Source organism: Miscanthus floridulus, chromosome 3 (genome assembly GCF_019320115.1).
Source record: "Miscanthus floridulus cultivar M001 chromosome 3, ASM1932011v1, whole genome shotgun sequence".
Taxonomy (NCBI): domain Eukaryota; kingdom Viridiplantae; phylum Streptophyta; class Magnoliopsida; order Poales; family Poaceae; genus Miscanthus; species Miscanthus floridulus.
In genome coordinates, this window is record NC_089582.1 from 3,209,758 (window position 1) to 3,237,401 (window position 27,644).

Sequence of the window (27,644 nt, forward strand, 5' to 3'; positions counted from 1 at the left end):
CGTCGATCGGCCCAAAGTTTCAAAACTAGCCGTTAATACTCCGAGTCAACATCGAACTGTATCCAAGGTGCCCTGAAGACGACCCTGACGTGGATGTCTGCCTGTTGGCTCAGCTAGCCGCAACAGGTAGGCAGCACGCACGCACTGGGCCTCTGGTGGCATCGGTCGTCTCTGCCGCTCCAGATAGATGGTCTGATCAAATCATATCCCGGCAGAAGAACATGCACATGCCTCCGTCGTGTCACCCGTGGAATGAAACCGATCGAGCTGATGCTTTCTCTGATCTTGTCATGCCTGGGATGCATCATGGGGTTTTCTCATGCACGTTTCCTAGGAGGCTGTTCTGGCTGAAGATTGGTCGAGTGTAATAAGTGCATAACGGTCAAAAGAGAAGGGAAGAATAATATATAGGTCTAGCTCAAAAATGACCGTTCTGAGATCCATCGGAACTTTCGATGATCTGAGTCGGAACTTTCGACAGTCAGGGTTTTTGTATAGGCAACAATATGGACAGGTCAACAGGGTTGCCCACACAAGAGCTGTCATAACTTCCGATGGTCGAAAGTTTAACACCAATTGTTAGAATTGCATCCTCTTTATGGTACGACAAAACCTAAACTAAAATTCAAAAGTAATACTAAACTTGTTGAGTTTGGTCACCTTTCATGCTTTAGAAATTGAGCGGTGTCATTTCATTTTAAGTGATCCTTTAATTCTTTCAAGGGACTAAAAGTTGTAATATCACTTAGACAATTTCATTAGTCCCAAATTTGGATATCGTCATTAATACACCAAAACCCACAACAGGGGGCAAATGCACTTACAACTCCCTCTTCTTGGTAATTGATGACAACCAATTTAGGTTTGCATATATTTGAAAGAATTTAAAGCTTTTGAGGCCCAAAATTTACAAGGAGCCCCCCTTAATATATGCTATGGGTTTGAATTCCAAACATGACCTTTAATCATCATTTGCATATACTAGATAAAAGAAGCTGCCCCTAAATTTTGCAATTCGTGGGGGTGCCTAACAAGTGTGTAAACATATATATATATATATATATATAAGAGTGATACAACATGACATGGCATTCACATAAACAAAAGAAAAAGATGATGGCCAAGATAAAAGGATATATAGCACAAACAAACATATGGCCATCACGAGAAAAAAACAACCATCATCACATGAAGCAAGTAGGCAACACATAAGCTAGATAATTAGGATTAGAAGCTAAAAGCTCACCTACAATCAACCATCACACACATGTGACCGTGTCCATCACATGCCACCACACGACATAATGTTCATTACATACCACCAAGCTAGGATAAAGGTCTTGCCACCAACTAGGTCCAACTAAGATAGATATATATTAGCAAAAGCCAACTAACATATTACAAAAGCATGATCAAGCCTAACACTTCCCGTTTGGCATCAAGTGCCAAAAAAAGGGTAGGCCGCGTGAGAGAACTGCTCCTCGCAGTCCTCGTCGCCATCATCACCATCACTAGAGTCATCGTCGTCAACCTCATCTGTGACTGCAGCAGCTTGAGCATAGGGAGCTTTCCTATTGCCATGAGGATCCGAAGATGGTCCCGCCTCAGCACCCCGTGTAGTAGCCATAGCTCTTCATCATAAAGCTCAAAAGGGTCGCGAAGCTTTTCGAAAGGAGAGGGCAGATTGTCCTCAATGCCCAACTTCTGCTCTATCTTGTACATTCACTCCAGAATCTTCTGTTCACGCTTGGCACTAGAGCAGCAGGCGCCAAAAAGATGCTGCGAGACAAATTTGACCTTATTTCCGAGGCCACGACGCTCATTGGAGGATGGAGAAGGAGGCACAACACTAGCAGCATGACGCGACCATATGAGTCACAAGCTAAGCGGTGAGTTTGGACTTAAACAAGATATGTCAAGTGGTGATCCTTTACTCCAATTATAAAAAACTTGTAAGTGGTGACAAAGGTGTTGAGTTCAAATCTTTCAAAATAGGACCCAACTTAAACTTTAAGAACAAAAGCAAAACTCTTGTGCTTAATGTTGATCTTTTCAACAATATGCATGAGTAATGTTAATCATGTCTCTTTCATGTGCATCACATAAGCATAAGCATAACCTTAAGTTGATGCATTTGTTTGACCATGTGATGCTTTGATTTCTATGCAACCTTTTGTGGTGATGTTTGGTATGTAACCTAGTGTTGCTTGATCACCTAAACAACCTAGAACAACTTAGGATCAGAAATGAAGTAGGGTTCATGTTGATGAACTACCCTAAAATGCTTCTAAAGGTTGGATCAATAGTTAGCACCTTTTTCATGTTCCTGCTTTGACCAACTAGAACTTTATTTTCTGCTACAGTTACGAAGTTTGACCTTTAATAAAAGTTGTAGTTTTGTTTGTGCGCTTCAAACTTTTTTTTTTTGACCAAGGCCTAAATTGGCTTCTAAAATAGCTAAACAAGGCCACCAAAATACACCCAGAGCACTGTTTTTACCCCTTAAAAATCTGGCCCAAGTCCCCTTTGACTGAAACTCCATTTCAGTTTGTGTGTACCCCTCTTTGGCGCCCTGGATATCACAAACCAGGCTGCACCAGTCATGATCCTATAAGAAAACTTGAGATCTCGCGTAGTTCTGCGTTCCTGACCTTTTTCCTTGAGTTTTTGCTCGGATCGGGTGTTAGAGAGGAGAGAAAATGCGAGTTTCAGTCGGGCGCCGCCTCGCCGGCCGTTTGAATCGGCTGACCAGTGACCACGCGTGACCGACCGGGAGCAGAAGCCGCGCGCCGCGTGGCCCTCGTGCAGTCGTGCTTGCTCGCATGCCCGCCACCTCGCCTCTACGAACAGGAAAAAACGGAGCCCAACGCTCTCCTTTCTCCCGGCGCCCCGCTCTGCTCTACCCCTCTCGCACTCGCTCGCTCTTCCTCCCGCTCGGCGCTCACAGGGGCGGACGTACTCCATTGCCGGCGACCGAAGCACCACCACAGCCGCTCCCTGCTCCACTGACCTCGCCGCCAGCTCCTCCATATACGCGCGCACGGGCCGCCTCCGCATGCTAGCGCCGCCGCCGGCACAGCTCCATGGCCGCCGCGGACTCCTTCCGTCTGGGCCGAGGCCACCTGGGTTGCGGCCTGACACAGAAGACCTGGGGTGTGTGTTGCTGGCTAACAGTACCATTGCTGCTGTGCAGGTTCGATGTGCTTGTCTTTACTTTGTTTTCTGCTTGATATAAGCTGACAGATATGATAGTGTTTCTTACTGTTTTCAGTATTGCAGCTCAATATGCAACCTGGTGGTATTTGCTAATTAGTCTTGTCAGGAATAAAGAATCATGGTAGCAACTTTTGATGTTTCAATTAGTCAACTTACATTGGACAGAGGATAGAATCATGGACACTGACTTTTGATGTTTGAATCAACTTTTACTACTAGGTGCTGATTACTAACATGCCCTTTGCCTGCAGCTGCTGCTTATCTTAATACTCTGGGCTGTGTGTTTATCAGATAACTATTTGAAACACCTTGCAGGATGACACATTGAGATAAAAATTAACATAAACATCGTTAGCCTGGGATTATTTATGTGTGCCCCTTTACAATTCAGATTTGGTTTTTTTAGCTGATGGTCAGAAACAGTTGCATTCTTTAAAGGAAACAAGGATTGTAATTTGCTGCAATCCTTTATATGAATTCAATCCAGCGCTGGTAATTTCCTCTTAGTTTCTGTCTACACAACATTTATAGTTCCAACTGACATTGGGTTGTATTTTTTTTCTGAACCTGAATCATGTATTTCTGTCCTCTTGTCACTCTTTACTTGCTTTCTGCTATTACTTATTTGTCTTCTTATTTCTGCAGACCTATTTCTTGCTAATGAACTCTGAACTTTTGTCCCTGCAGCCTGTTGGTAGCAATGGCACACGAGAGCTGGAAACAAGAGTCTGAGGAGACTGGAGAGGCTCCAATTCTGTGCATAAACAATCGTGGCTTCTTCGGCAGCTGCATGACAAACAATATGTGCTCGAAGTGCTATAAGGACTTCATCAAGCTAGACGATGCGCCCGCCGCCGCCGCCGCCGCCGAAGCCATAGTAGACAACAAGCAAGCAGAAGCAGCAGCACAGGAGCAGCCCCCAAAGCCGCCGAGCAACCGGTGCCTGACTGGCTTCCAGTGCCGCTGCGGCGGGACCTTCTGCTCCATGCACCGCTACACAGACTCCCACCAGTGCACCTTCGACTACAAGATGGCGGCCAGGGAGCAGATCGCCAAGCAGAACCCCGTCGTGATGGCCGAGTAGATCAACAAGATCTGATGGGCGGTCATCGTCGTTGGGTGATTGGATCTTCAAGCTGAAAGGATGGCAGCTTGTGCTTTCGCTTTATTAGCCGTATAGTTTGTGCTGAAAGGATGCCTTGGTTTTGCGTCGTCGTCGCTTCAGCTGGAAGTTTTTTTGAGACGCGCATTCTGCTGACCTGAAGGCCCGCGAGTGCTGTAATGACATGTCACCGGTATTGTACATTATCACTCGGTGCTTGAAGCCTGGAAGTCGCAGCAAGCCCTGAAGGCTGAAGCTTATCTGATCCTCCTACCAAGTAGTACTAGTATATGTGATGAGATAAATGTAGTACTGAAAGATAAGCCTATAGATAGATGCCAATTCCGTTTCTTGTGTCGTTCCTTGTAAGGTTTGTGAATCATGGATGTCCACATGCAATTTCTTTCGCCATTCTTTGCTGTACTCGTGATCAGTGCGTCCGTTGGAAAGCAACGCTTGTTGAGAGTTGGATTGAGTACATGGGATTCATCAGAGTATATCATCCATCAGATCAGAATCAGACCATGGGGTATAGTTGCTTTGAGAGGTAAACACTGCCGGAACGGAAGGAGGGGTTGACTGGCAATGGTGCCTGCTGTTCGCCTTTTTTTTTTTTTTTTTTTTTTTTTGAGAGCAAAGAGAGAAGCTTATTAGCTAGGCATCGGCAAATTACAATCGGCATGATGGAAGGACAGAGCACACGCAGGCACTTGTTCAAACCAGGACGCGGAATGTTTACAACGTCTAGCTAAAGGTAAAGCATTTGCTACTTGATTGCACTCTCTCTTTACTTGGCAACACTTCCGGTCAATCATCAAACGAGTGAAGCCTCTCGCCTGGTGTCAGCCGCTTATTAGCTTCGATTTGTGCTGGCTCTGTATCACGGTAGAGTAGAAACTAGAAAGGGAAATTGCGAGAGAGCGAGGTAGTCGTGGTACAGTGTTTTTTCTCACAAAAATCAGTAAACAGTACTTTTTAGCCTGACTTTTCAGCAAAGCGAACAGGGCCAATGAAATTCAGTAGGGAGGTTCTTGTCCTCAATGAAGGGGACTGTCAGAGGCAACATATGCTATGGTGCACTCGTCGTCGTGTTTGGAAATTCAACTTAAACTTAAGGCATTCACTCATCTTTATTCCATAGACTAGAAGGCCTTGCTCGCCTGAATGTTCAGAAACTCAACTTCAATTTCAAAGCATTCGTCTCAGTTTATTCCATAATTGGGAAGGCCATGCTTGCCTCAATGTTCAGAGAATCAAATTAAGTTGCAGAGCATATGTCTTGATTTATTACATCATCACCTCAGGTTATATGTGGAATATTTGAATCCTACAAGCATTGTCTCCTGATATTGTGGCTAAACTGGCTATAACACAAGTCCAGTACGGCAGTACATCTTGTCGGTTGGTGATCATCAGGATCATGGAGCTCTTGCCCATCAAGACTCAAGAGTAGCAAATATATTTTAGCCATTCAATAACACATGTACATCATAAACTTTGAAACCTTTTCTTAAAAGATAGTCAAACTCATGATGGTTTGACCCGGTAATTTACATTCTTTCGTAGACTGCAAGGGAAAACAGATTGGTTTTCTTCGTCCCGGCTCTCCATTACCTTTATATATGAACTTTATCAATATGCAGTTTTTTTGGATTTTAGAAATTGGAACTGTTTGTCTTCCGGATGGATTTCGCAGTTATTGGCGTCCACAATGTTAATCGTGCAGTCGTCTTGAATCGGCACTTGTTATTCCTGTGTTCGAAGATGTTACGTGCCCCGTCCGCTATTTCAAACATTCAGAAACAAACAGTAAGACTGATTACAGAGGGCCTCAGAGATCTTGGTGGTTCGTGATCATCAGAAGGGGCTCCTGCCCCATCAAGAGTAGCAAATATTTTGATCACATCACCGGCCCCGAGCCCCCGACGGATTATCACCCACAGGTAACAGGAAAAAGGAAGAAGAAAAAAACTCGACCGATCGTGAACGTTAACTAGGGGGGGAGATAAAGGGGATCGAGAGAACGGAGTGGACGGAGGCGGCGGTGACGAGCAATCGCTCGGTGTAATAGTTAGCAAATTTCACACTAAATCCACTCTGTTCATGGTAAACTAGATGATGGAGAAGTGATATCGTGACACACGGGGTCAGAAGTAGCTGGTTAAGATCTCATCTTTCGCGTAGAAATCAATGGGAATCCGATTGATTTTCTTCGTCATCCTCGCCATCAACAGAAAAAAGAAAAAAGAAAAAGAAGCAAAGTCTCTTCCAAGAATAAGCCAATGGCAGCGGCATCGCGAGTCAGAAGTAGCTGGTTAAGATCTCATCTTTCGCGTAGAAATCAATGGGAATCCGATTGATTTTCTTCGTCATCCTCGCCATTGCCATCGCAAGCCAAGCCACATATTGAAGACCAATCAAATCAAACATCAAACAAAAAAAAACAGAAGAAATTTGCCTGCTTTGTCACCGGCGAACCCTGGGAAAAGGCAGGACGGCCGGAGCTTAAAAAGCAGGCGGGAAGAGCGAGGAAAGCGCCCTCCCCTTGGGTTCACTCTCGCCTAAGGATAGATTGCCCGCCGCACCGGATGCAGCGACGGACAATTGCAATGTTAGGCAACCCAAACCAAACCAAAAACAAACGAAACAAGCAGCGGCGCAAATGAAGCAAGCCAAGGAAAACAGCGCTGATCAAGAGCTGGCGATTCGGGGAGGGGGCGGCGCGGCGAGAAGCCGACGAACACTAGTCTGCCAGAGAGAGCGCAGCGGCGGCGGCCGCAGCTGAGGAGTGATCGAGTGAAGGGGTCTCCCAGCCTCGTGTATTTGTAGGCGTCGCAGTCGTCGTGTAGGGTTTAGGTCTGGGCTGGCTTGCAACGGGCCGACGGCCCATGGCCCATGGGGTAAATGCCGTGCGGCCTATGCACAAGCTGGAGTGTTTGTCTGTTTGGAGATGGGCCGGCCATCTTTGGTTTCCAGGTAAAAATTCAGATTCCCCTAAAAAAAAGTAATAATTCAGATTTCGTTATAAGAGAGTGCAAATTCAGAATCATAATCATGTCTTAAAAATCGCTGACTTCGAATACTCCTGCTGAATGGTCAAAGCAAAGATTGAGTGTTACTCTGATGGAAAGATGGCCAGTTTACCCCCTTTCAGGTTCTAGTTCACGTTCGATGTTATAAGTGTGATATATATGGAAACAAGAAAATTCTGCACAATCTAGATGGTGTTGATTGCTCCGTAGGTAACTGTCGATGCGGGATCCACAGGATACCTCGCAAGGGAGAGAGAATATCTAGTCCAACCAGGACTCTCCCCATGTAATCTTAGTAGTATAGCTATTAAGTAATCCTGCTAGAAAATCTCATTGTAAACGGACTAGGACTCTGGCCTCCTGACTATATAAAGGAGGGCAGGACTCCTGGGACAGGACACGACCATTGTACAACGCAACACTTGACAATCAATCCAACGCAAAGGCTAACGCCGACTGGACGTAAGGTTATTACTCGATCTACGATCGAGGGCCTGAACCAAGATAAATCGACTGTGTCTTGCGTTAACCATCGAGTTCGGCATACGCCGAAGCCTGAACATACTGTCCCGGGTACCCCCGTGGCAGGCTATCGGTGGTAAAACATCGACAGCTGGCGCGCCAGGTAGGGGACTTCGGCGACTTTGCATCCGAGAACTCGATGGACCTCGACAACATAATCTTCCCGACGGGATCAACTTTCATCTTCGGCTCGTGGATCTGCGAGGCGGACAACAACGGCAAGCTTCAGGGCCATCTCCTCAAAGATCCAGATCATCATAAAGAATTTCATATTTCACCAACTACAACGGATCAGCTCACCAGAAGATTCGCACAGCTCACAGTATCCGATTCAAATCAGATCTCACGGCCACTCATATCCGATTCGAATTCAAACATCAAGACGAAGCTTTATCCGAGTGCTTTAAAAAAACCGAGTTCTTTTTTGGCAAGATTCCAGAGCACAACCCAAAACAACTCGGATTACCCTCAGAGTTCTTCCAAGAAGTCGAGTTCTTTTCCATTTGGGCTCGACAACATGGCAAAATCCTATCAGGGACAGTTCGAAAGATCTTTCAATCCAAGATGCAGGATACCACTGACAGGAGCTCAGAAGGGTCTCGTGCTAACAATAACATCCCAAGACTGCATCATCCACTGGCCAGGTTCTGTTCCTGAGGACAGCGGTACCTAACTAGTCGGCACGACGACGACAGCAATTCTACCCTACCAAGAAGGAGACTCGATCTACGACACCGAGGCATCCACTAAAGTTATTAGCAACTCCGACAGCATGAAAACTAACGCCAATAACAGGACGACTCATGCGCGAGAAGTGCTCATGGTTCGACGACCGCAGTCACCATTAAATCCCCCAGAAGTACCTGATGTCAGATCATCAGATGAATCAGAATCCAACATATCACCTTTTGCCCAAGGCTACGACGGAGAAACAGATAGTCAGAAACAAGCTAGAGAAAGAAAAAACAAGTTGAAGCAAGGGCGTCAACACCGTGCTAGACAGCGCAGGGAAGCTTGGATCAGATACGAGTCAGAATTGGCAGAGTACGATAAAAGAAAATCGCAACGAGAAGTCGAGGGGAGACGCACGGCGAATACACCTTACGATAAGATTCGAGAAGCATTAGAAGAACTCAGAAAAACTTCACATCCCAGTGAGAAGTATGAACAGCTCCAGGACTTGCTCCGACCGACGATCCCGAAAACGCATGAAGAGAGAGCTCGATCAAGACTACCCGCCAGATCAACAACCCATAGGCAAGAAGAACAAAATCAAAGGAAATCCGCTTTCGAAAGACTTGGGCCGGGTGGAAGCCATGACGAAGGAAGTAGGAAGGAACATAATCAAGGCCACCGATTTGAACAACCAAAGAAGACTAGGAGTAGGGTACCTACTCGGACAGTCTCGCAAGATTATTCCCGTTAGAACGACAGTTGGCCAGAAGAAGGTGCCGAATCCGAATTCAAAGAAACCAAAACGCACGACAGATTCCCCTGTTTCACGAACAGGCTTGCATTGGTACGATTACCTCACAAATTTAAACCGTCTAACCACTCCAAGTATGATGGCAAAATTGAACCAAGGCAATGGCTCAGAATATATTCACAATCAATTGAACTAGCCGGAGGAGACGACGATATCAAAACCCTGTTCTTTCCCATGGCACTGGAAGCCATGCCTCTCCAATGGTTCGACAAACTGAACCCAGGATCTATCAGAAATTGGGAGGATTTGCAAAGAGCTTTTTGTGAGAATTTTGCAGGAATCATTACACATCCAATCACCCATGCAGAATTAAAAGGACTCAAGCAAAAGGGAGGTGAAAGTCTCAGAAATTACTATCGACGATTCGGCGAACTACGAGCTCAAGTGCACGACATAACCGAACGAGAAGTAATTGAAGCTTTCTCTCACGAAATCATGGCTAGGTGGCAATTTCAAGACTTCTGCAAAGAAAATCCGAGAAACAATGAAGAATTCAGACGAACAGTAGAAAAGATGATTACTGCAGAAGAAAAAACACAAGAAAGGTTCCCGGACAGAAACAACCAGGACAACTTGGACAAGCAAAATCATCGAAACAGCAGACATCAAGAAAGAAAACGTAGACCAGACAATACTGTGGCAATGGCCGACAAATCAAAGAAGTTTACCAAACCCAGAAGATATGATGACATTGAAAACATACGTTGCCCATTACACCCTAGTGGGAGGCACACCATCGGAAATTGCTATACTTTCAAAGATCGATACTCAAGAAAAAACAGATATGCAAGCCACAAGGGACCTACAATCAACGAAAGACAATACTCTTCAACAACATATGTATTAGTTTATACTCATGATCAATAAAGATGATATTCATCCACAGCATGTCTTGTCACGAACTCCAACGAGTTGTTTTCACGAAAAAGCAAAATGGCTGAAAACATGCCTGAGCATTCCGGCCGAGAGCAAAATAGCTGAAAAGATGCTTGAGCCCGCCGATGAGGGTAGCTAAAAGCTAACACCCGAAACAAAAAGCAAAATGGCTGAAAACATGCCTGAGCATTCCGGCCGAGAGCAAAATAGCTGAAAAGACGCTTGAGCCCGCCGATGAGGGTAGCTAAAAGCTAACACCCGAAACAAAAAGCAAAATAGCTGAAAACATGCCTGAGCATTCCGGCCGAGAGCAAAATAGCTGAAAAGACGCTTGAGCCCGCCGATGAGGGTAGCTAAAAGCTAACACCCGAAACAAAAAGCAAAATGGCTGAAAACATGCCTGAGCATTCCGGCCGAGAGCAAAATAGCTGAAAAGACGCTTGAGCCCGCCGATGAGGATAGCTAAAAGCTAACACCCGAAACAAAAAGCAAAATGGCTGAAAACATGCCTGAGCATTCCGGCCGAGAGCAAAATAGCTGAAAAGATGCTTGAGCCCGCCGATGAGGGTAGCTAAAAGCTAACACCCGAAACAAAAAGCAAAATGACTGAAAACATGCCTGAGCATTCCGGCCGAGAGCAAAATAGCTGAAAAGACGCTTGAGCCCGCCGATGAGGGTAGCTAAAAGCTAACACCCAAAACAAAAAGCAAAATGGCTGAAAACATGCCTGAGCATTCCGGCCGAGAGCAAAATAGCTAAAAAGACGCTTGAGCCCGCCGATGAGGGTAGCTAAAAGCTAACACCCGAAACAAAAAGCAAAATGGCTGAAAACATGCCTGAGCATTCCGGCCGAGAGCAAAATAGCTGAAAAGATGCTTGAGCCCGCCGATGAGGGTAGCTAAAAGCTAACACCCGAAACAAAAAGCAAAAATGGCTGAAAACATGCCTGAGCATTCCGGCCGAGAGCAAAATAGCTGAAAAGATGCTTGAGCCCGCCGATGAGGGTAGCTAAAAGCTAACACCCGAAACAAAAAGCAAAATAGCTGAAAACATGCCTGAGCATCCCGGCCAAGAGCAAAATAGCTGAAAAAACGCTTCAACTCGCCAATGAGGCTAGCTAAAAGCTAACAAAAAGCAAATTGGCTGAGTCGACCGAAATTTAACTTCAAAAGATCCTCCAGCACTTCGTTCCGAAAAGCAAGAGGCTCGGGGGCTACATCCAGATAGGAATACTTTTTCCTCACAAAAGCACAAGCGCCACTCAAGAAAGCACTCGGACAACGAAGTTTGTCGAGGCAACTTTCTATACCGAGTCGTTTTACATAGCGCAGGCGAAAGGTTGTTAACACAAAAGATCTACATCTAACAAGTCATAGCACGGACAAAGCACTCGATGAATCACAAAGGAAAGAAGAAAATAAAAGTACTTGACAAATCGAGGGGCCTCGTCAGGATAATGCACAGAGTTGTCTTACGAAGCAGAGACGGGAACAAGACAAGGTACTCAGCAAGTCAAGTAACTTCAACCACACCCATGCAAAGAATACATCAACAAAGATAAAGAATCTTCATTTAAAAAGAAGTGTAATATTACAAGAGGACGCTCAACCGAGTCAGGCATTGTCATCAGAAAGGGAAATATCAATATTTAGACTATCTACAACCCTACTGGCTAGATCTTCAACCTCGGGTTCCATCCTTTCAACGGCATCAAGATATTCTTGGCTTTCAGCTTCTTCTGCTATTTTGGAGAGAGGCGCTTCTGGAGCAAGGACCCGGACCTGGGCCAGCACATTCTTGGTACATACTTGGGCACACCTCTTCGCGAACTCTTGGAAACGAGTCGGAATCCGAGGAATGAACTGCGCCCAAGATTGCCCGTCATCCGCTGGAGTCCGAAGGACATCGGCCACCGAGCGAAAAGATTTCCACAAGGCATTCCAATTCTCGGTAGCCGTCGCCAGCTTCCCGGACAAGCCTTCAATGGTTTTTTGGGCCTGCACAAGATCTCTGTCAGCTCCACGCCTAATCAGCCTAGCAAGGGCGAGTTCTTCCTCAGCATGAGTATTTACCTCCTCAGCTCTATTATGACTAGAACGGACAAGGGCCTTCATTTCATCAATACTCTCCGAGAGCTTTTGTTTCTCAACTCGGAGAGCTAGACAGAACACCAAAGAACAAGTCAGCGGAAAAAGAAGTCAAAATACAAGAAGAAATAGGCAGAACCCGCGACACCTTTGCATTCATTCTTCGCAGACTCCACCACAGCATCTCTTTGTTTCTCCGTCTCCACTACCCGGGCGCGAAGGGCTTTCTCCTCCTTTTGGTGCAATTGACGCTCCGTCTCCAACTCAACCCGGAGAAGGTCAAAATCGGCTTTCAGAGCGTCCACCTCCGAAGACAACTTCCTCTCACTTTCAGATGAGAAAAAGAAGCCAGAATGATCACGAGAAAAAGACTGAGCAGAAAGAGGCAAAGAGAAACAAGGCGTAAGGATAGAAGAAAAACAAGCATGCAAAAGAGAAGTGGCAGTAAAACTTACCTGGAGCTTTTCACCAAAAGAAGTCGCGAGGGTCGACAAGCTCCCCCAGGCTGCGGTCAGCTCCGATAACCGATGAGTGGCATCGAACTGTTGCACCATGTCATCGGACAGGGAGGGGCCGCCGGAGGCAAAAGAAGGGGAAAGAGAAGCCGGCTAGGGCGAAGCAGGAGCAACCAGAGCAACCTCCAGGGAAGCCGAAGCCAAACCCCCAGAAGAACCCGGTGCGACGGCCACAGTTACCTCCGGAGCGACCAAGTCCGCGACTCCGCCAGGTAGCTCTGAAGCCCCCACCGCGACTTCATCAACAGAATGTTGTGAGTCTCAAGGCTCAGAACTCGTTGGCACGGCGGGAGGCAGAGAAGAAGTCGATGAAGAAATTAGAGAAGACGAAGCACTGAAAAGTGATAAAAGGAAGCACCAATAAGAACCAGAGGAAGGAAGATAAAAGCCAAAAAGATGAAGCAAGAATCTACTCACCCAACTACTTTTTTCTTTGCGAAGCCAAGAGAAGGCCTCGCAGGGGGAACCACGATGGCGAAGACGTCCCCGCCACCCAGCGACGGGAGCGGGACAGCCGACAACGAAGCCGCGGAAGAAGCCGGAGCTAGAGCCGTGGAAGAACTCCGCACCGAAGGAGCAGTACAGCTCGGGGCAGAGGCAACCAAAGAACTCGACCCCGGAGCTTCGGAAGAAGTCGGCGCGAGAGCCTCAGAAGAACTCACACCCGACCTCCGATTACTTCAAAAAAGTTCAAGGCTAAAATTAAAAACAAAGAGGAAAAATTCAATGCGACAAGAATATGAAAAACAACTCACCGCCGCATGATGAGGGGAACTTCATCATCCTCTTCTTCCTCAGCCAGCGAAACCAGAGCACCTGCTGAAAAAGAGATGAAAAGTACTCGGTTCAAAAGAGAAACATGAAAATAAAAGAACAAAGAGTACTAAATGTGCTCACCTAAGAGCATGCTAGCAACAACTGGAGTACCTGAGGGAGTACTTGGTTTGCGAGGCTTCTTGGAGACAGGCAAGCTAGATGAAGACCCGTCCATTCGCCCCCTCTTCGGGACACTGCGAGGACCGCGAGGGACTAGACGAGGAACATACTCTTCATATACATCATCAAATCTGAAAGAAACCCCAGGAAGGGCTGTAAAAGTTTGAGACTTACTAATTGCAGAAGTACCGGCTAGACGATCCCCAGTCTCCGCCACAGTAGGGAGAACATCAAGGGGGATCGGATCAACAAAATTCCGCCCAAGCTCCTGTGAAAAAAGACAAAACACCAAGACAAGGAAAAGCTAAGCAAGAATGGACGCAGCAAGAGTACATAAAGAACTCAAATAAAAAAAGGAGGATAGACAACTCACAGCTGGGGGCGGGTTGTTGGCCGAGTACTCAGGGACGGCAGGAGGAATGACGCTCACTCCTTTCAGCATCTTCTGGAGACGCTCGAGTACCTCCTCACCGGTCAGCTCAAGAGCTGGGACCATGCGTGAAGGATCCTCGGCCCCAGAATACTCAAAGCCGAGATGTTCCCGCTCTTTCAAGGGCTGAACCCGGCGACGAAGAAAACTTGAGACAATACCAAAGCCGGTCAATCCCTGCTGTTTCAGCGTGCTAATCCTATCAAGGAGTGGCTGGATCGCTTGAATCTCAGCAGGAGACTCAAGCTTCTTGTCCCACCGGTCATTCGCCACGGGACCGGATCCGGAGTGAACAACAAGAGAAGGGATCAAATTGGCAGCGTAAAACCACTCGGCGCGCCAATCCTTGACAGAATCGACCAGGTCATAATCAAAAAACTTGATTTTGAGACCCTGGCGAAACTGAATCCCGCAACCGGCGAGGGCACTGGTTTCCTCACGGTGGGGTTGAGGTTTCAGGCGAAAGAAAAAACGAAAAAGAGATAGAGAAGGAGGGATCCCAAGGAAGGCTTCGCAAAGGTGAACAAAAACAGAAAGATGGAGAACGGCATTGGGGGTTAGATGGTTCAAACTAACCCTGAAATACCCAAGAAACTGATGAAGGAAGACGGAAGCAGGAAGACAAAGACCAGCGCGGACAAAAGAAACAAAAAGGACGATCTCACCAGGACCCGGGGCCGGAACCCGATGCTCGCCCGGAACCCTCCATTCAGCAATGACTTTGCTTTGGATCAAGCCATCACTAACGAGCTCGCGTAGCTGGTCTTCGCTGGTTGTTGGAGCCGGCCAAACCTTCTGAGCTGCCCTCATGGCCACGAACTCCTGGTTTTCAATCAAAGTCAGCGATGACTCCTCGTCCATGAAGGTCGCCTGAGATTTGCTTGCGGTCTTCTTCTTTCCCATGAACTGGCGGAAGCAACAAAGGCACTAAGGAGGATGAAGCTAGAATGATGGTGCTCGGGCGATAACGACAATGACGGCGGCGGTTTTCTGAGAACTAGGGTTTAAAGGCAAGAGCTGGGTGACAAGGGAAAGGAAGATAAAAGGTCTTTAAATAGATTTCTCAGTGATACAAACGGCCCATAAGGCCCGTTAAAGCACAGCGTGGGAACGCAACGGTCCATTTACCGACACAGCTAAAACGACGAAGGACACGAATCCACACAACGGTACAAACCAACGGGCAGATTTCAGACTTATCCGCGCAGCACCACAACAGGGTTATCAGATAGCCACAAGAACAACTCGTTGAACCAAGAAGAAAAAAAGGGCTACCTCACGAGGAACAAAAGAACCCGGTTATGTAAGAAAGAACTCGGTAGTCTCATGAATGACAGGGATCACAACAGAAAAGTCAAAGACAACTCAGAAGACAAGATTCGTTACATTACAAGTGACTTCAAAATAGAAGATTACAAATCATACAAGACCCAACGAACTCGGCACCACGAAAAACAAAGTAGCAAAGAGGAACACGAGACACGACTAGGCTCTGGAACGACTATGTGTCCCAAATTGCTACTCGGAAGGACAGACCGCCATCAGCTACACTGTTTTCTTCAAAAGACGAACGCAGTGCATCCAAGGCGGAAATCGGCAGCACGGCAGGGCAACATGGAGCAGAGAAGGCCGGCGGGCATCTGTCTACCCAAGACCGATGTGATGCTGGATATGGTGTTGATCTGCACCGGACGGTCTCAAGACAGGCGACGAGGATCAACCCAGAACTGCCGGATGAAGGAACGAAGCCCACATCACAAGACTTCCCTCCAACTACCACCACGTACATCCTGGCACAATGCTGTCGCGGGATTAGCCTACCTCTAATCCCTATCACAAGACTTCCTCCAGCTACGGCAAGACACACAGAAACTACAAAACATGCCCGGGGGCTGCTCTACTTCACAAACTACCATGTTCATGACCACCAAGGCTTCAACAGAGTATCCAATGAATGAAAACAAGCACTCCGAGACAGTATTTATAGACCAAAGGATCGGCGCACATGGACTAGGAGTACCAACGAAATAAGCCTAACAAAGGACACAGTGAAAAGACAGGACACAATAATGGACGACTCAGGTGAGAAGAGGCAGTACTCGAAGACGGGCATATTCGGAAGAATATACCAGCACAGCACAACCCGTGAACAAAAGGCATTTACACTCAACCACCACCATACAACTACATCTGACAACAACAGACTATCAAAGAATACGCCAAGACCTCGCATCCGAGTTCTTCACGAACAAAACAACACGGATATACGCTCGGGGCCTCGACCAACACCATAGCTTAATCAACACTAAGCTAGGGAGCTTGGCCTTTCATTTCGACTACCCCCCGGAAGCTCGGAACCAAAGACAAAGGACCAAGAATACAAGAAGCTCAAGACTACAACGACGACAACACATCAAGACTCTTCATCCGACTTCTTTTCTAAAAGAGAAGAACTCGGAGAAAGCAGGATACATAGCCATAGAATTTTTAGAAGACAAGAATCAAGACCCTCCAACTTTTTGTTCCAAATAGCAAGAGGCTCGGGGGCTACACTCAGTGAGTGCCCTTTTTCTTCGAAAAAGCGCACGTCACCAAAAGACTTCCTCAACGTAGATCACTTCAAGACACTACGACAAAAAGAACCCGGAACGAGCCATATTCGAGTTCTTTTTTCATAAAACTTCAACGAACAATCAGAGCAACTTCAAGACAAGATCCTCCAGCTCCTTGTTCCAAATAGCGAGAGGCTCGGGGGCTACAACCAGGTGGATGTACTTTTTCTTCAAAAAGCACTCACCACTCGAAGATCCCAAGAAGCGCTACAAGGATTCACTCCAGAAAGTACTCGGATGACATTTTGTTCCTACCCAACAAGACTTGAAGAAGCAAAGCGAGACTTTCGGAGCTCAACCATGAAGTGCTCGGGGGCTTGTCGATGCGGGACCCACAGGATACCCCGCAAGGGAGAGAGAATATCTAGTCCAACCAGGACTCTCCCTATGTAATCTTAGTAGTATAGCTATTAAGTAATCCTACTAGGAAATCTCATTGTAAACGGACTAGGACTCTGGCCTTCTGACTATATAAAGGAGGGCAGGACTCCTGGGACAGGACACGACCATTGTACAACGCAACACTTGACAATCAATCCAACGCAAAGGCTAACGCCGACTGGACGTAAGGTTATTACTCGATCTACGATCGAGGGCCTGAACCAGGATAAATCGACTGTGTCTTGCGTTAACCATCGAGTTCGGCATACGCCGAAGCCTGAACATACTGCCCCGGGTACCCCCGTGGCAGGCTATCGGTGGTAAAACATCGACAGTAACTTCATAACAGATTAATCCTTCCGGGGCAGGTCCGGTTGCAGGACATGTCCGGACGCAGCTCTCAGTCCTAGCCCGCACGTACGCAAGATTCGCTCGCACAGGGGGGACCGCCCTGCGCCTCTCCGTTCCCCGCGTCGCTAATGTCGCTCCTTTCCCCGTGCCACTCCTTTCCCGAGCCGTCCCGCTTCGCTTCCTGCGCACACGCGGGCCCACCCCACGTCTGCTCCGTTTCATGCGCGGGAGTCCATGTGCCCGCCTGTGGATGGGCGCCACAAATGCATCACGATGACACACGTCGCCGCTCCAGCAGTTGCAGTAGGGCACCTACGGTAAGTGGGTCTCATTTGCAACATGTGCAACACCAGATCTATTTTGTAACATCCAGATAAGACACTTATAACATATGTCCGAAACAGCCGAAACACTCAAAACAAACGTCTGAAACACTTGCAAGACACCTGAATAATACTTGAAAAGCCATTGTAAACATATGCAACATATATATCTATTTTTGCAGCAACCAGATGAAACACTTACAACATACGTATGAAACACTTGAACACTTGAAAACATACGCTTGCAACATGCATTTTATGCAACATATAGCTCTACTTCTGTAACATTCAGATGAAATACTTGAAACATACGTTCGAAAACACTCGAAACATATGCTTGCAACATGAAACATATATACAATCGCGACATCTAGATAAAACACTTGAAAACATATGGTCTGAAACACTTGAAACAAGACATCACCGGTGGGCACGGTCGGAACTGCGATAGGCAGCAAGCGGCGCTCGGGTGTAGTGGAGAGGGAGGATGGCGATAGGCAGTCAGCTGGGCGCGGTGGAGAACACCCCGACGGAGTTTGTGATGTTGCAGTACATGATGTTATTATGTTGCACGAGATCATCTTTGATGATGTCGTAGGGAAACTCAATGTTTGCAGAGGAGATTGAACTTGAGGATGGTGATGGTGGTGCAACGGAGGACAGGAGCGCGGCAAAGGGATGAGGGGCATTGCGGGGGACGGGGTGTGGCATCACGCTGCGTACTCTTGTTGCGGACTGAAACGTGCGCGGAGGAAGACACGCCGACGGTTTAGCTCTTCGAATCAGACATCTGGAAAGTGCATCCGGACGCAGCCAGGGGACGAACATCCGGGCGTTAGCAGCGCCGTAATCCTTTTGCGCAAAGAAGAGGGACAAAGGGGAAAATCCAATTCTGAATAGATGAGTTAAATTATTCACATGTTAACCCTAGGAAGTAAACAAGCATCTACTCCGGTCCAAACTGTGCCTGTTCACTTGCTCGTATACGATCGTGGATTATCAGCTGCAACAACATTTTTCTCTCACACCAAACCAGTCAGCAGTAAATAATCCACGATCATTTTCAATCAACCGTACACCGCTGATCTTCTTCCCGGCAAGCAAGTGCACACAACCACTGCTACCACAGCACCAAGAGCTGCAGCAACGCCAGCACCAGCGCGGCCGCTCCAGCGCTCCGGCCGCCGAGCGACGCCATGGCCATGGCCATGGCCGCAGCCGCCCCGGTCTGGATCTGTATGGTGAAGTTGCATGTCGCCGTGGACGGGTCGGTCTCCGTGGGCAGCGCGAGGCCCTGGAAGTCGCAGGCCTCGTCCTTCTGGTTCTGCACCTGGTAGTACGCGTTGAACGCGTACGACGCGTTGCCGGCGACGTCCATGCCGTTGCACGTGGAGCCGAAGCCCAGCGGCGTGCAGTCAGCGAACGTGCAGGCGTAGTCTATGTTAGCACCAAGCTTCCCGAGGTCTTTCGCGTTGGGGTTCAGCGCGCACCACGTCCTGGGGAGGTACTTCACCCCCTTCGCCGGCACCAGCATCGTGTTCCGGCCCTGGCCCGTCAGGTCCATCGCGAACTTGGGCTGCCCGTCGTACCGGAGCACGCCCCAGTGGCGCTCGAAGCTCCCCGGCGCCACGCTCTTGGCGTCCTCGTCGACGAGCCCAAACAGGTACACCTCCGTGTACTGGTTCGGCCGCGCCGGCGTGCCGGTGTTCGCCGCCAGCCGCTTCAGGAGCCCCGCGTAGAACCGCTGCGCGTAGGAGGCCTTGGCGTGCTTGTCGCCGTCCGTGGGCCACCCGACCTCGCCCACGACCACGGGCAGGTCCCCGTGGCCCACGGCCGCGAGCGCCGCCACCAGCGTGTCGAAGTTGGCGTCGAACACGTTGGTGTACAGCACGCCGTTGTCGTTCACCGGCGTCGCGCCGCCGTCGAAGAAGGCGTAGTCTAGAGGGAAGTTGTCGTTCAGGTACAGGCTCAGGAACGGGTAGATGTTCACGGTGAAGGGAGCGCCGTTCTTGGCTAGGAACTTGACGATGTCCGTCATAAGGCCGGCGATGTCGGTCCGGAACCGCCCCGCTGATGGTACCTGGTTGTTCTTCGGGGAGTTGTACACGTCGGCGTTCAGCGGGACGGTGGCTTTGATCCGGTCGCCGATGCCGGCGTCGTTCAGCGCGTTCTGGATGTTCTCCAGCGCGGGGAACGTGACGTTGATGAAGGAGCCGTTGTACGACTCCAGGAACGGCTCGTTGCCGACGGCCACGTACCTGCAACATCAGTGGATGGATCACAACAAGCTTCTTAGTTAGCTCTGACATCTCTCATCAGTAGGCGCCCACGTCAATTGCCAAAGCTTGTAGCATGAAGGAAGAAATGTGCTCTGTGGTCTTAAAATGCGCAGCTTAAAACACATCATCCGTGGTTTGCAATGCAATACTACTAAAGACCAAAAAATTGCTAAAACGAGCTTAATTCTTGGTTCCAAGCACTACTAGCATTAGTTCAGAGCTTAAGATCATCACAAGGAAAAAGTTATAGAGGAAATGAGAAGTGGATAATTTTGGTAGACTTCGTTTGGCAGTTGGCGAAACAGTAAATCTGACCTCACCACCTTGACCAAAAAAAAAAAAAAACAGTTCTAGAAGACAAGAGCATCACCAGAAAACTCTATAGAGGAAATGAGAAGTGGGCAGTGGGGCATGAGTGGCTTCTCCGTCGGATCAGCAGGCAGCACTCAGTGCCACTGGTTGTGGTCAGGTTAGGTAGTTGGTGCGCCTGCTGATGGAGGACTAGACAGCCAGTTGCAGGGTGTAAAGGACGACGATAGGTTGGATTGGAGAACTAAAGTTCAATCAGTGCATAGCAATTTTGTTGCACTGTTTCTAAGCAATATCCTCAAATCTCCAATTACGTGTTCAATGTTTTACAACAAAACCCTCAAAAAAACTAAAAGTAATCAATCAATCTGTAGGATCCACTAACTTCGCAAGAGATTGAAAGGGATGTGCGTGTTTGTGTGTTTTCATATTATGTGTTCCCAATATGTGGCCTTAAGACATCAATGGACTCACCAAACCAAGTTTGAGGTAGTTGGTAACTTGGAACATAGGTGGTGTTTGGTTGTCCCTCCTAAATTTTAGTCGCTGTCCCATCGAATGTTTGACACATGTATGAAGTATTAAATATAGACTAATTACAAAACTAATTGCATAGTTTGCGACTAATTTGCGAGATGAATCTTTTAAGCCTAATTAGGTCATGATTTGACAATGTGGTGCTACAGTAAATATATGCTAATGATGGATTAATTAACCTTAAAAAACTCATCTCGTGGAGGATTATGTAATTTATTTCTTTATCAGTATCCGAACACCCCATGCAACATCCTCCCGACACAACTCCTAAATTTTAGTAACTGGATCAAAACAACACCTTGCTACTACTAGCACTCATCTGGACCGTGTTCAAACTGTTGGATTAATTCAATATATATAGCTTACCCACTGATATTCAACCAAACAATGAACGGAAAATGACAATCATCTTGGAATTGCCCATGTTCCAACACAACATATGCCACAATCAAATTGACTGAGTCATGATTGACCATGCTTTGCACAATTGCCCCGCCACCTACCTTACCGACAAACTGTTATTCAAATAAACCACCCTCTGACATTATCCAATATCCATGCTTGATCAAAAACTGCCCACAGAAAACAAGCAATTTCCCACGTTCCAGACGTATCCTAGACGACGAGTTGATCAAAGGAAGATATGGAGGTATACTTGGTAGTTAGTTGGTACACCGGACCGTCAGTGAGCCACCGGATTATTTTATCTAATATAATAATGCCAATCAAACTGATATTCAAAGAATAACAAGGGTGAACTCCTATAGCATTATCCGTGTCCGAAAACGACTCATGGAGAGAAATGTGATGCCTTGCACGGCCAACTGAGGCCACTTTTGAAATGTGGATTTTTTTTCTGTATCATGCGTTTTTCGTGTAAAATGAGCTAATTCAAATGAAATTCCTACTGCACATTTACTGAAAATTCTGTGTTCCTATGGGTCCCCGAATTTGCCAACAACCTCTCCTCCACCGACCGCTGTCCCCAGTCCCCACCATCCGACCAACCTCATCCAAAAAAATCATCCTTGATGGTCTGGCGATGCTCTTCAGATTTGCAAGACGGTAGCTCGAGGCCAAAGGACACATGAATTTCGAAGCATATCGCTATCCGATTATCTACCGCAGATGATTTGGCGGGAGGGGATATATAATAATTTTGCGCCCACGAGCAGAGCAATTCGGAACACGTCACCATCGCAAGAGGTCACCGTGCAGCTGATGCGGCGATGCCATGGCTAGAACAACCAATGCAGATAAAGAATGACAGCCATGGCGCGCGGCGGCGGCGGGTGAGATATATATATAGGGAGGAAGAAGGGAAGGGACTACTGACTGACTTGATGGTGACGCCGCCGTCGAAATCGTAGCGCCTGACGTTGCGCTTGACCCAGTCCTTGGCCTTTCCCGCGTCGTCGGCGAGGTCCGCGAGCATGTTGTTGGGGATGGCGACCATGACCTCGATGCCGGTGCCGGCGAGCGCGCTCATGGCGGCCGGGTCGGTGTCGAACAGCTTCACCTTCTTGATGCCGTTGTCCTGGAGCACCTGCACCACGGCCTTGGGCGGCAGCGGGTGCGTCGCCTGCGTGCCCCAGTTCATCCCCAGCGCGGCCGCCGGCCCCGCCGCGCAGCACAGCACCGCCAGCACCGCAAGCGCCGCCGCCGCGGCGATGAGCCTCGCCGCCATCATCAGGCCGCAATGCGAGCCGCGCGCTGCCGCCCTTCGAGCTGGCGAGAGCCAATCGGGGGATTTCCGGCCCGTACAGTAACCTTGCCAAGAGAGAACGCTGGAATTTTGGGTCGGAGCTCCGAGAAGAAGTGGTGGGAGGAAGGGAAGCTGCTGGAACCGCGGGCCGGTGAGGCGTCGCGGATCGGGCTGGCCACAGACCGGCTCAGAAGAGGTCGCTATGCTCCACGTCGCGGCCGGTGGCGGCCAAGAGCAGCAGAGACGACGGCGACGGAGTTGGGGTCGATAGAGCGCGGAGGAAAGGTTCAAACTTTTTGAATCCAGCGACAGCGAGCAGAGGACGCCGGTGCACGAGAATCGAGGAGGGAGGAAGGACGGAGAGGCAGACCGGCAGGCAGCGAGTGACACGAGCTGGCGGCCAGAGCTCTTCGTCGCTCTCCCTCTACACTCTGGCAAGCTTTATCGAGCAGAGGCACGGGAGTGGACGACTGGGGCGTGGCGTTGGAGCGGTGGAAGGCTGGGAAGGAAGGGAGGGCGTTCCGGTCATTTGTGTGGAGCGTGCGCGTGAATTTTTCTTTTTGGTGGGGAATAGATGACGTGCCACTCGTGCTGCTGACGCGGTGCCTTTTTTTTGTTCCGGATAAAGTTGAATTTTCGGGTGCCTTTTTTTTCTCTGGAGGAATTTTCAGGAACCGTACCAATGTCGGAGCTGGTGTTAGCCACGTTGGTGAGGTGGGAGCCAGAGAGAAGAAAGTGAAGGGCATGGTACGATCACCTCCGGAGAAAGATGAATCGGTTCTAGAATTTGGTGGGTGATTTTGAGGCTATTTTGTTCCCCGCCTCCACATGCCAAGCCCCATGTATGATCGCCACAACAAATTTGTCTCCTGCTTAAATTTCGACGTCACAATCTATGTCCGCTGCACCTACGTTGTGGCAAATGAAGGCTGGCGCCGAGTTTATCCCTTTTGTATCCTATGCAGTATGCACCAAGTCGCCACTACGGATGCTCTTCAGATCGATGATGACAATACAATAGACCGTGGGAATTGATTACATGAATGGAGCTCGATCAGTGGATGGAGAAAATGACTGTGTCCATGCGGCGGACGCTTGACAGTCAAGCGAGCTAGACTGAGAGGACATGTTCTACAAGAGTGGCGATAAAGACACACACGAATATCTTTTGCATACAAATACTTGTAGCACCATCATAGTGGCCCCAATCGTCGTTTGTTCATGCGGAAAATTTGTGTGCCCACGGCGGTCATTTGGAAAATCACCTAACGCCAGTACGCCACCATTGTCTAGCAGATACTCATTCTCACCAGCATTCACAGAAACCAGGCGCATCCTAAGAGTCGATGTCACATTTATTTATCGTTTTGGTTTTTCTACGCTTGGAACTCATGCTTATTTATTATTATTATTATTATTATTATTATTATTATTATTATTATTATTATTATTATTATTATTATTATTATTATTATTATTATTATTATTATTATTATTATTATTATTATTATTCAACGTTTGAAAGTCACGTTAATTTATCATTTTGATTTTTCTATGTTTGAACTTTGAACCGGCAGTGGGATAGGCTCGTGAAAAGTAAAGGTGTGGCCATGACCAAGCATTTTCACAACCATAGACAAGTACTTCCATTTGTTCCACTAAGTTTGTAGTTCTAGTTTTATGCTAAAGCCAAATATTTGTGTCTCTTTATTAACCATCGGTTTGTATTGATTCATATATATATTCTAACAACATGTGACTTATATTATGAAACAATAATCTCGTGGTAAATCTTAGAACATAATGCTTGGATGTGTTTAACTTACGAATTTCTAGAATATAGAAGCGTTTGGCTTTGAATGACACTAAAACACATCAATCTTTGGATGGGTGAAATATATTGGAAGGCATATTGCCCTCCTTCGTGTAGAGGAACGGGTAGGCTACGATAGCTATAACAATTTATTTCTACTGCGTTCATCCAAGGAAAATTGGAGCAAGGCTGGGGGGCATGGATCGTTAACACTTTGGCGACGCAACGGGAGAATAGTTCGAGTAGCCCGGTCCAACGTCATACGCGTCAATACAGTGCAGCAATAGCAACACGTTCGCCAGTCTTGTCCATTCGCCACGCGTTCATAGCCAATTAACACCATTCAGACTTATCATAAGCCGTTCGTAAAGCCCATCATAGACGTTTTTCGGTCTTGGCAGTAAGCTGTCGTTGTAATAACATTCTCATCACAGGTGGTCTGCAACCGACGGTGATACTAACTTATTATAGTTGGTTCGTATTACCAGCCGACGGTGATTTGAAATTTCAAAAATCTCAAAAAAGGACCAAAAATTTGTTTCAATTCTGGGAAGCCCCTTCCACCAAGTCCAGCTTCACGGTACTACGCGATGGTGATGTGATTCAAACCCGAGACATGTGACCTTTGCTCTTAACTCCTTTAACCAGTCTCCTCTAGCTACTTCACTCATAAGTCACTTTTATCTATATAGCATATCTATTCCCCTAGTATTCATTTTTCATGATTTAAAATAAATATTTAGGACCCTAATCGGCTTCAAATTAAAAAGTCATAAACTACAAATTTGTTGTTCTAATCAAGATCTACAACTTTGATTTTGATTGTTTTACCATCCGAGGTCGTTTGACAAATTTGAATTTCAAAACGTCAAAACTTTAGCCAGACTTTTGGGACCTCAAATGATTTCAAATGAAAAACTCATCAACTACAAAGTTGTTGTTCTCATCAAGATCTACAACTTTGCTTTTGGTCAATTTTTCATCCGAGGTTTTTTGAAAAATTTGGTTTTTTAAAATTTTAAATCTTCATATACAAATTTAAGACTATAAATGATTTCTAATAAAATAGTTGTCGGTGTTTCGGACCGGGGGATCCTCAACCGACTAGTGAATTTGTTCTGTGTGCTCCCGATTCCGGATGGTGATGCAAAGAGACACAAGGTTTATACTGGTTCAGGCAATCGGCGCCCTACGTCTAGTCTGAGGGATAGAACTTGTATTCCTTGCACCGAAGTGCTCGTAGTAGGGGGTTACAAGCTAAGGGAGAGAGGGAACTTGTCCCAGGTCTCGGCAGGGTGTCGTGGAGCCGTCTGAGGCGTTGCTCTCAAGCGGCTGGAAGGTGTGCGTGTGTGTGTTCTCTGGGCGTCCCCCCTAAGTGGCCCAAGTCCTCTCCTTTTATAGTTAAAGGGGGGGCAAGGGCAGTACATGTATTACTATGCGGCGTCGTGCCGACAGGGACGGCATGTCCAAGGCCTGTGGCCTGTTCCTGTGGCGGCGTGGTCGTCGGAGCGGCCCATCCTTGGAGTACTGGGGCGGTGTGGTCGTCCCATCAGGTCCTGTGTGTTGTGGAAGCCCCAGGAATGCCTCGGAGTGGACGTGGCGGCGACCATAAGCCGCTGTGGATGGACTATGCACGAGGCCGAAACTTGGTCGGGGCCGAGGCTGGTACTGCGGTGGGGGGTCTCGGCGGGCGCGGACCCCAACATTGCCGAGGCCCTGATGTACAGTGCCGAGGCCTTGGTGTACAGCGCTGAGGCCTTGAGCGGGCGGCCAATCGTGGACACAGTGGTAGGACACAGTGGCCAGTAACCCCCGCCACATCCTGTCCCAGGCGCTGACGGCGGCTGATCGTGGTCACAGTGTTTGGACACACTGACCGGTAATCCTCGCCGTGCCCTGTCCTGGCCGGTATGGTGCTGATGCGACCTCGGGTCGCGTCGGTCCTTCTCCTGTCCTGTGCGTCGTGGAAGCCCCAGGAATGCCTCGGAGTGGACGTGGCGGCGACCATAAGCCGCTGTGGATGGACTATGCACGAGGCCGAAACTTGGTCGGGGCCGAGGCTGGTACTGCGGTGGGGGGGTCTCGGTAGGCGCGGACCCCAACATTGCCGAGGCCCTGATGTACAGTGTTGAGGCCTTGGTGTACAGCGCCGAGGCCTTGAGCGGGCGGTTGATCGTGGACACAGTGGTAGGACACAGTGGCCAGTAACCCCCGCCACATCCTGTCCCAGGCGCTGACGGCGGCTGATCGTGGTCACAATGTTTGGACACAGTGGCCGGTAATCCCCGCCGTGCCCTGTCCTGACCGGTATGGTGCTGATGCGACTTTGGGTCGCGTCGGTCTTTCTGTGACGTTGAGCCACTGTCCGGCTGAGATCACGGGAGTGGTTGAAAGCATTAATGGGACGTGACCGGCTGTCGAGAGGGTCGGCCGAGGCGGGGGGCGACGGACCGCGGGCGAGCCGGCCTCGAGCGACACGGAGAATGGGGCCTCGCGCGAGACGGAGATCAGGCTCCTTGCCGAGGCTCTGCGCGAGAGGCCTCGCGCGGTACGGAGAACGCGCCTCCTGCTGAGGCCTTCTGTGGAGAGCCTCGGGCGAGGCAGAAACGGCGTTTCCTGCCGAGGCCTCCCTGGGGAGCCTCGCCAGGCCGTCGAGACCTCCTTCTCGGGGCTCGAGGCGAGGAGGAGGAGGACCCAGTGGGCCTGGTCGCGACGGGGAGGGGCCCATGACTTATCCTTTTGCTTTTATCATCATTATTATTTTTTAGATGGGACTTGGGCAACCCATTTGACGTTTTGCTTGGGGTACCCCATTCTAAGGTACCCGACAGTAGCTCCCGAGCCTCGGGGGGAGTGCGTGCACTCCCCCTGAGGGTTTGCCGAGGCTTGTACTTCCCCGGAGGGTTTGCTAAGGCTTGGTTCATACCTGCCCCGTAGGAATTGGGGTTTGTTTTTTGAGGTTCTGGTGGGTGCGCGCGAGCGCACCCGCCGGGTGTAGCCCCCGAGCCCCTAGGGGAGTGGAGTTACTCCTCCAGGGGCTTTCTTCATTTCCGTGTCTGAACGAGTAGTTCTTATTGCATTTGCCAAGCCCCCAAGCGCAAGTTCGGGTTGCGGGGGTGTCGGCGAGGCTGC

At 48.4% G+C, this 27,644-nt stretch overlaps 2 protein-coding genes, 2 non-coding genes and 1 pseudogene across 4 annotated transcripts; 1 reads left to right on the plus strand and 4 right to left on the minus strand.

Annotated features, from left to right (window-relative positions):
- Positions 1-2,923: 2,923 nt before the first annotated feature.
- Positions 2,924-4,689, plus strand: LOC136544788 (zinc finger A20 and AN1 domain-containing stress-associated protein 9-like). Its single transcript, XM_066536855.1, has 2 exons — positions 2,924-3,193; positions 3,904-4,689. The coding sequence occupies exons 1-2, from the start codon at positions 3,084-3,086 to the stop codon at positions 4,298-4,300; spliced, it is 507 nt and encodes a 168-aa protein (XP_066392952.1). The 5' UTR covers positions 2,924-3,083; the 3' UTR covers positions 4,301-4,689.
- Positions 4,690-6,145: 1,456 nt separating this feature from the next.
- On the minus strand, positions 6,146-6,232 carry LOC136547806 (small nucleolar RNA SNORD24; annotated as a pseudogene).
- A 227-nt stretch (positions 6,233-6,459) lies between these two features.
- LOC136547735 (small nucleolar RNA R12) lies at positions 6,460-6,543 on the minus strand. Its single transcript, XR_010781694.1, has one exon. It is a non-coding gene; the product is annotated as a small nucleolar RNA R12 (small nucleolar RNA).
- A 71-nt stretch (positions 6,544-6,614) lies between these two features.
- On the minus strand, positions 6,615-6,697 carry LOC136547731 (small nucleolar RNA R12). The gene has a single exon (XR_010781690.1). It is a non-coding gene; the product is annotated as a small nucleolar RNA R12 (small nucleolar RNA).
- Positions 6,698-18,244: 11,547 nt separating this feature from the next.
- Positions 18,245-23,176, minus strand: LOC136541260 (glucan endo-1,3-beta-glucosidase 8-like). The gene is made up of 2 exons (XM_066533064.1): positions 22,335-23,176; positions 18,245-20,127 (listed from the first exon to the last, which is right to left on the minus strand). Exons 1-2 carry the CDS (start codon positions 22,682-22,684, stop codon positions 18,990-18,992), a joined length of 1,488 nt encoding a protein of 495 aa, XP_066389161.1. The 5' UTR covers positions 22,685-23,176; the 3' UTR covers positions 18,245-18,989.
- Positions 23,177-27,644: the final 4,468 nt, after the last annotated feature.

What these genes read in the sequence shown, in the direction of transcription:
- LOC136544788 (XM_066536855.1), top strand. Translation starts at nt 3,084, where the DNA reads ATGGCCGCCGCGGACTCCTTCCGTCTGGGCCGAGGCCACCTGGGTTGC. An exon ending in GTACCATTGCTGCTGTGCAG is followed by an intron (nt 3,194 to 3,903) that starts GTTCGATGTGCT and finishes TTGTCCCTGCAG; the next exon opens with CCTGTTGGTAGCAATGGCAC.
- LOC136541260 (XM_066533064.1), bottom strand. Translation starts at nt 22,684, where the DNA reads ATGATGGCGGCGAGGCTCATCGCCGCGGCGGCGGCGCTTGCGGTGCTG. An exon ending in GACGGCGGCGTCACCATCAA is followed by an intron (nt 20,128 to 22,334) that starts GTCAGTCAGTAG and finishes CTGATGTTGCAG; the next exon opens with GTACGTGGCCGTCGGCAACG.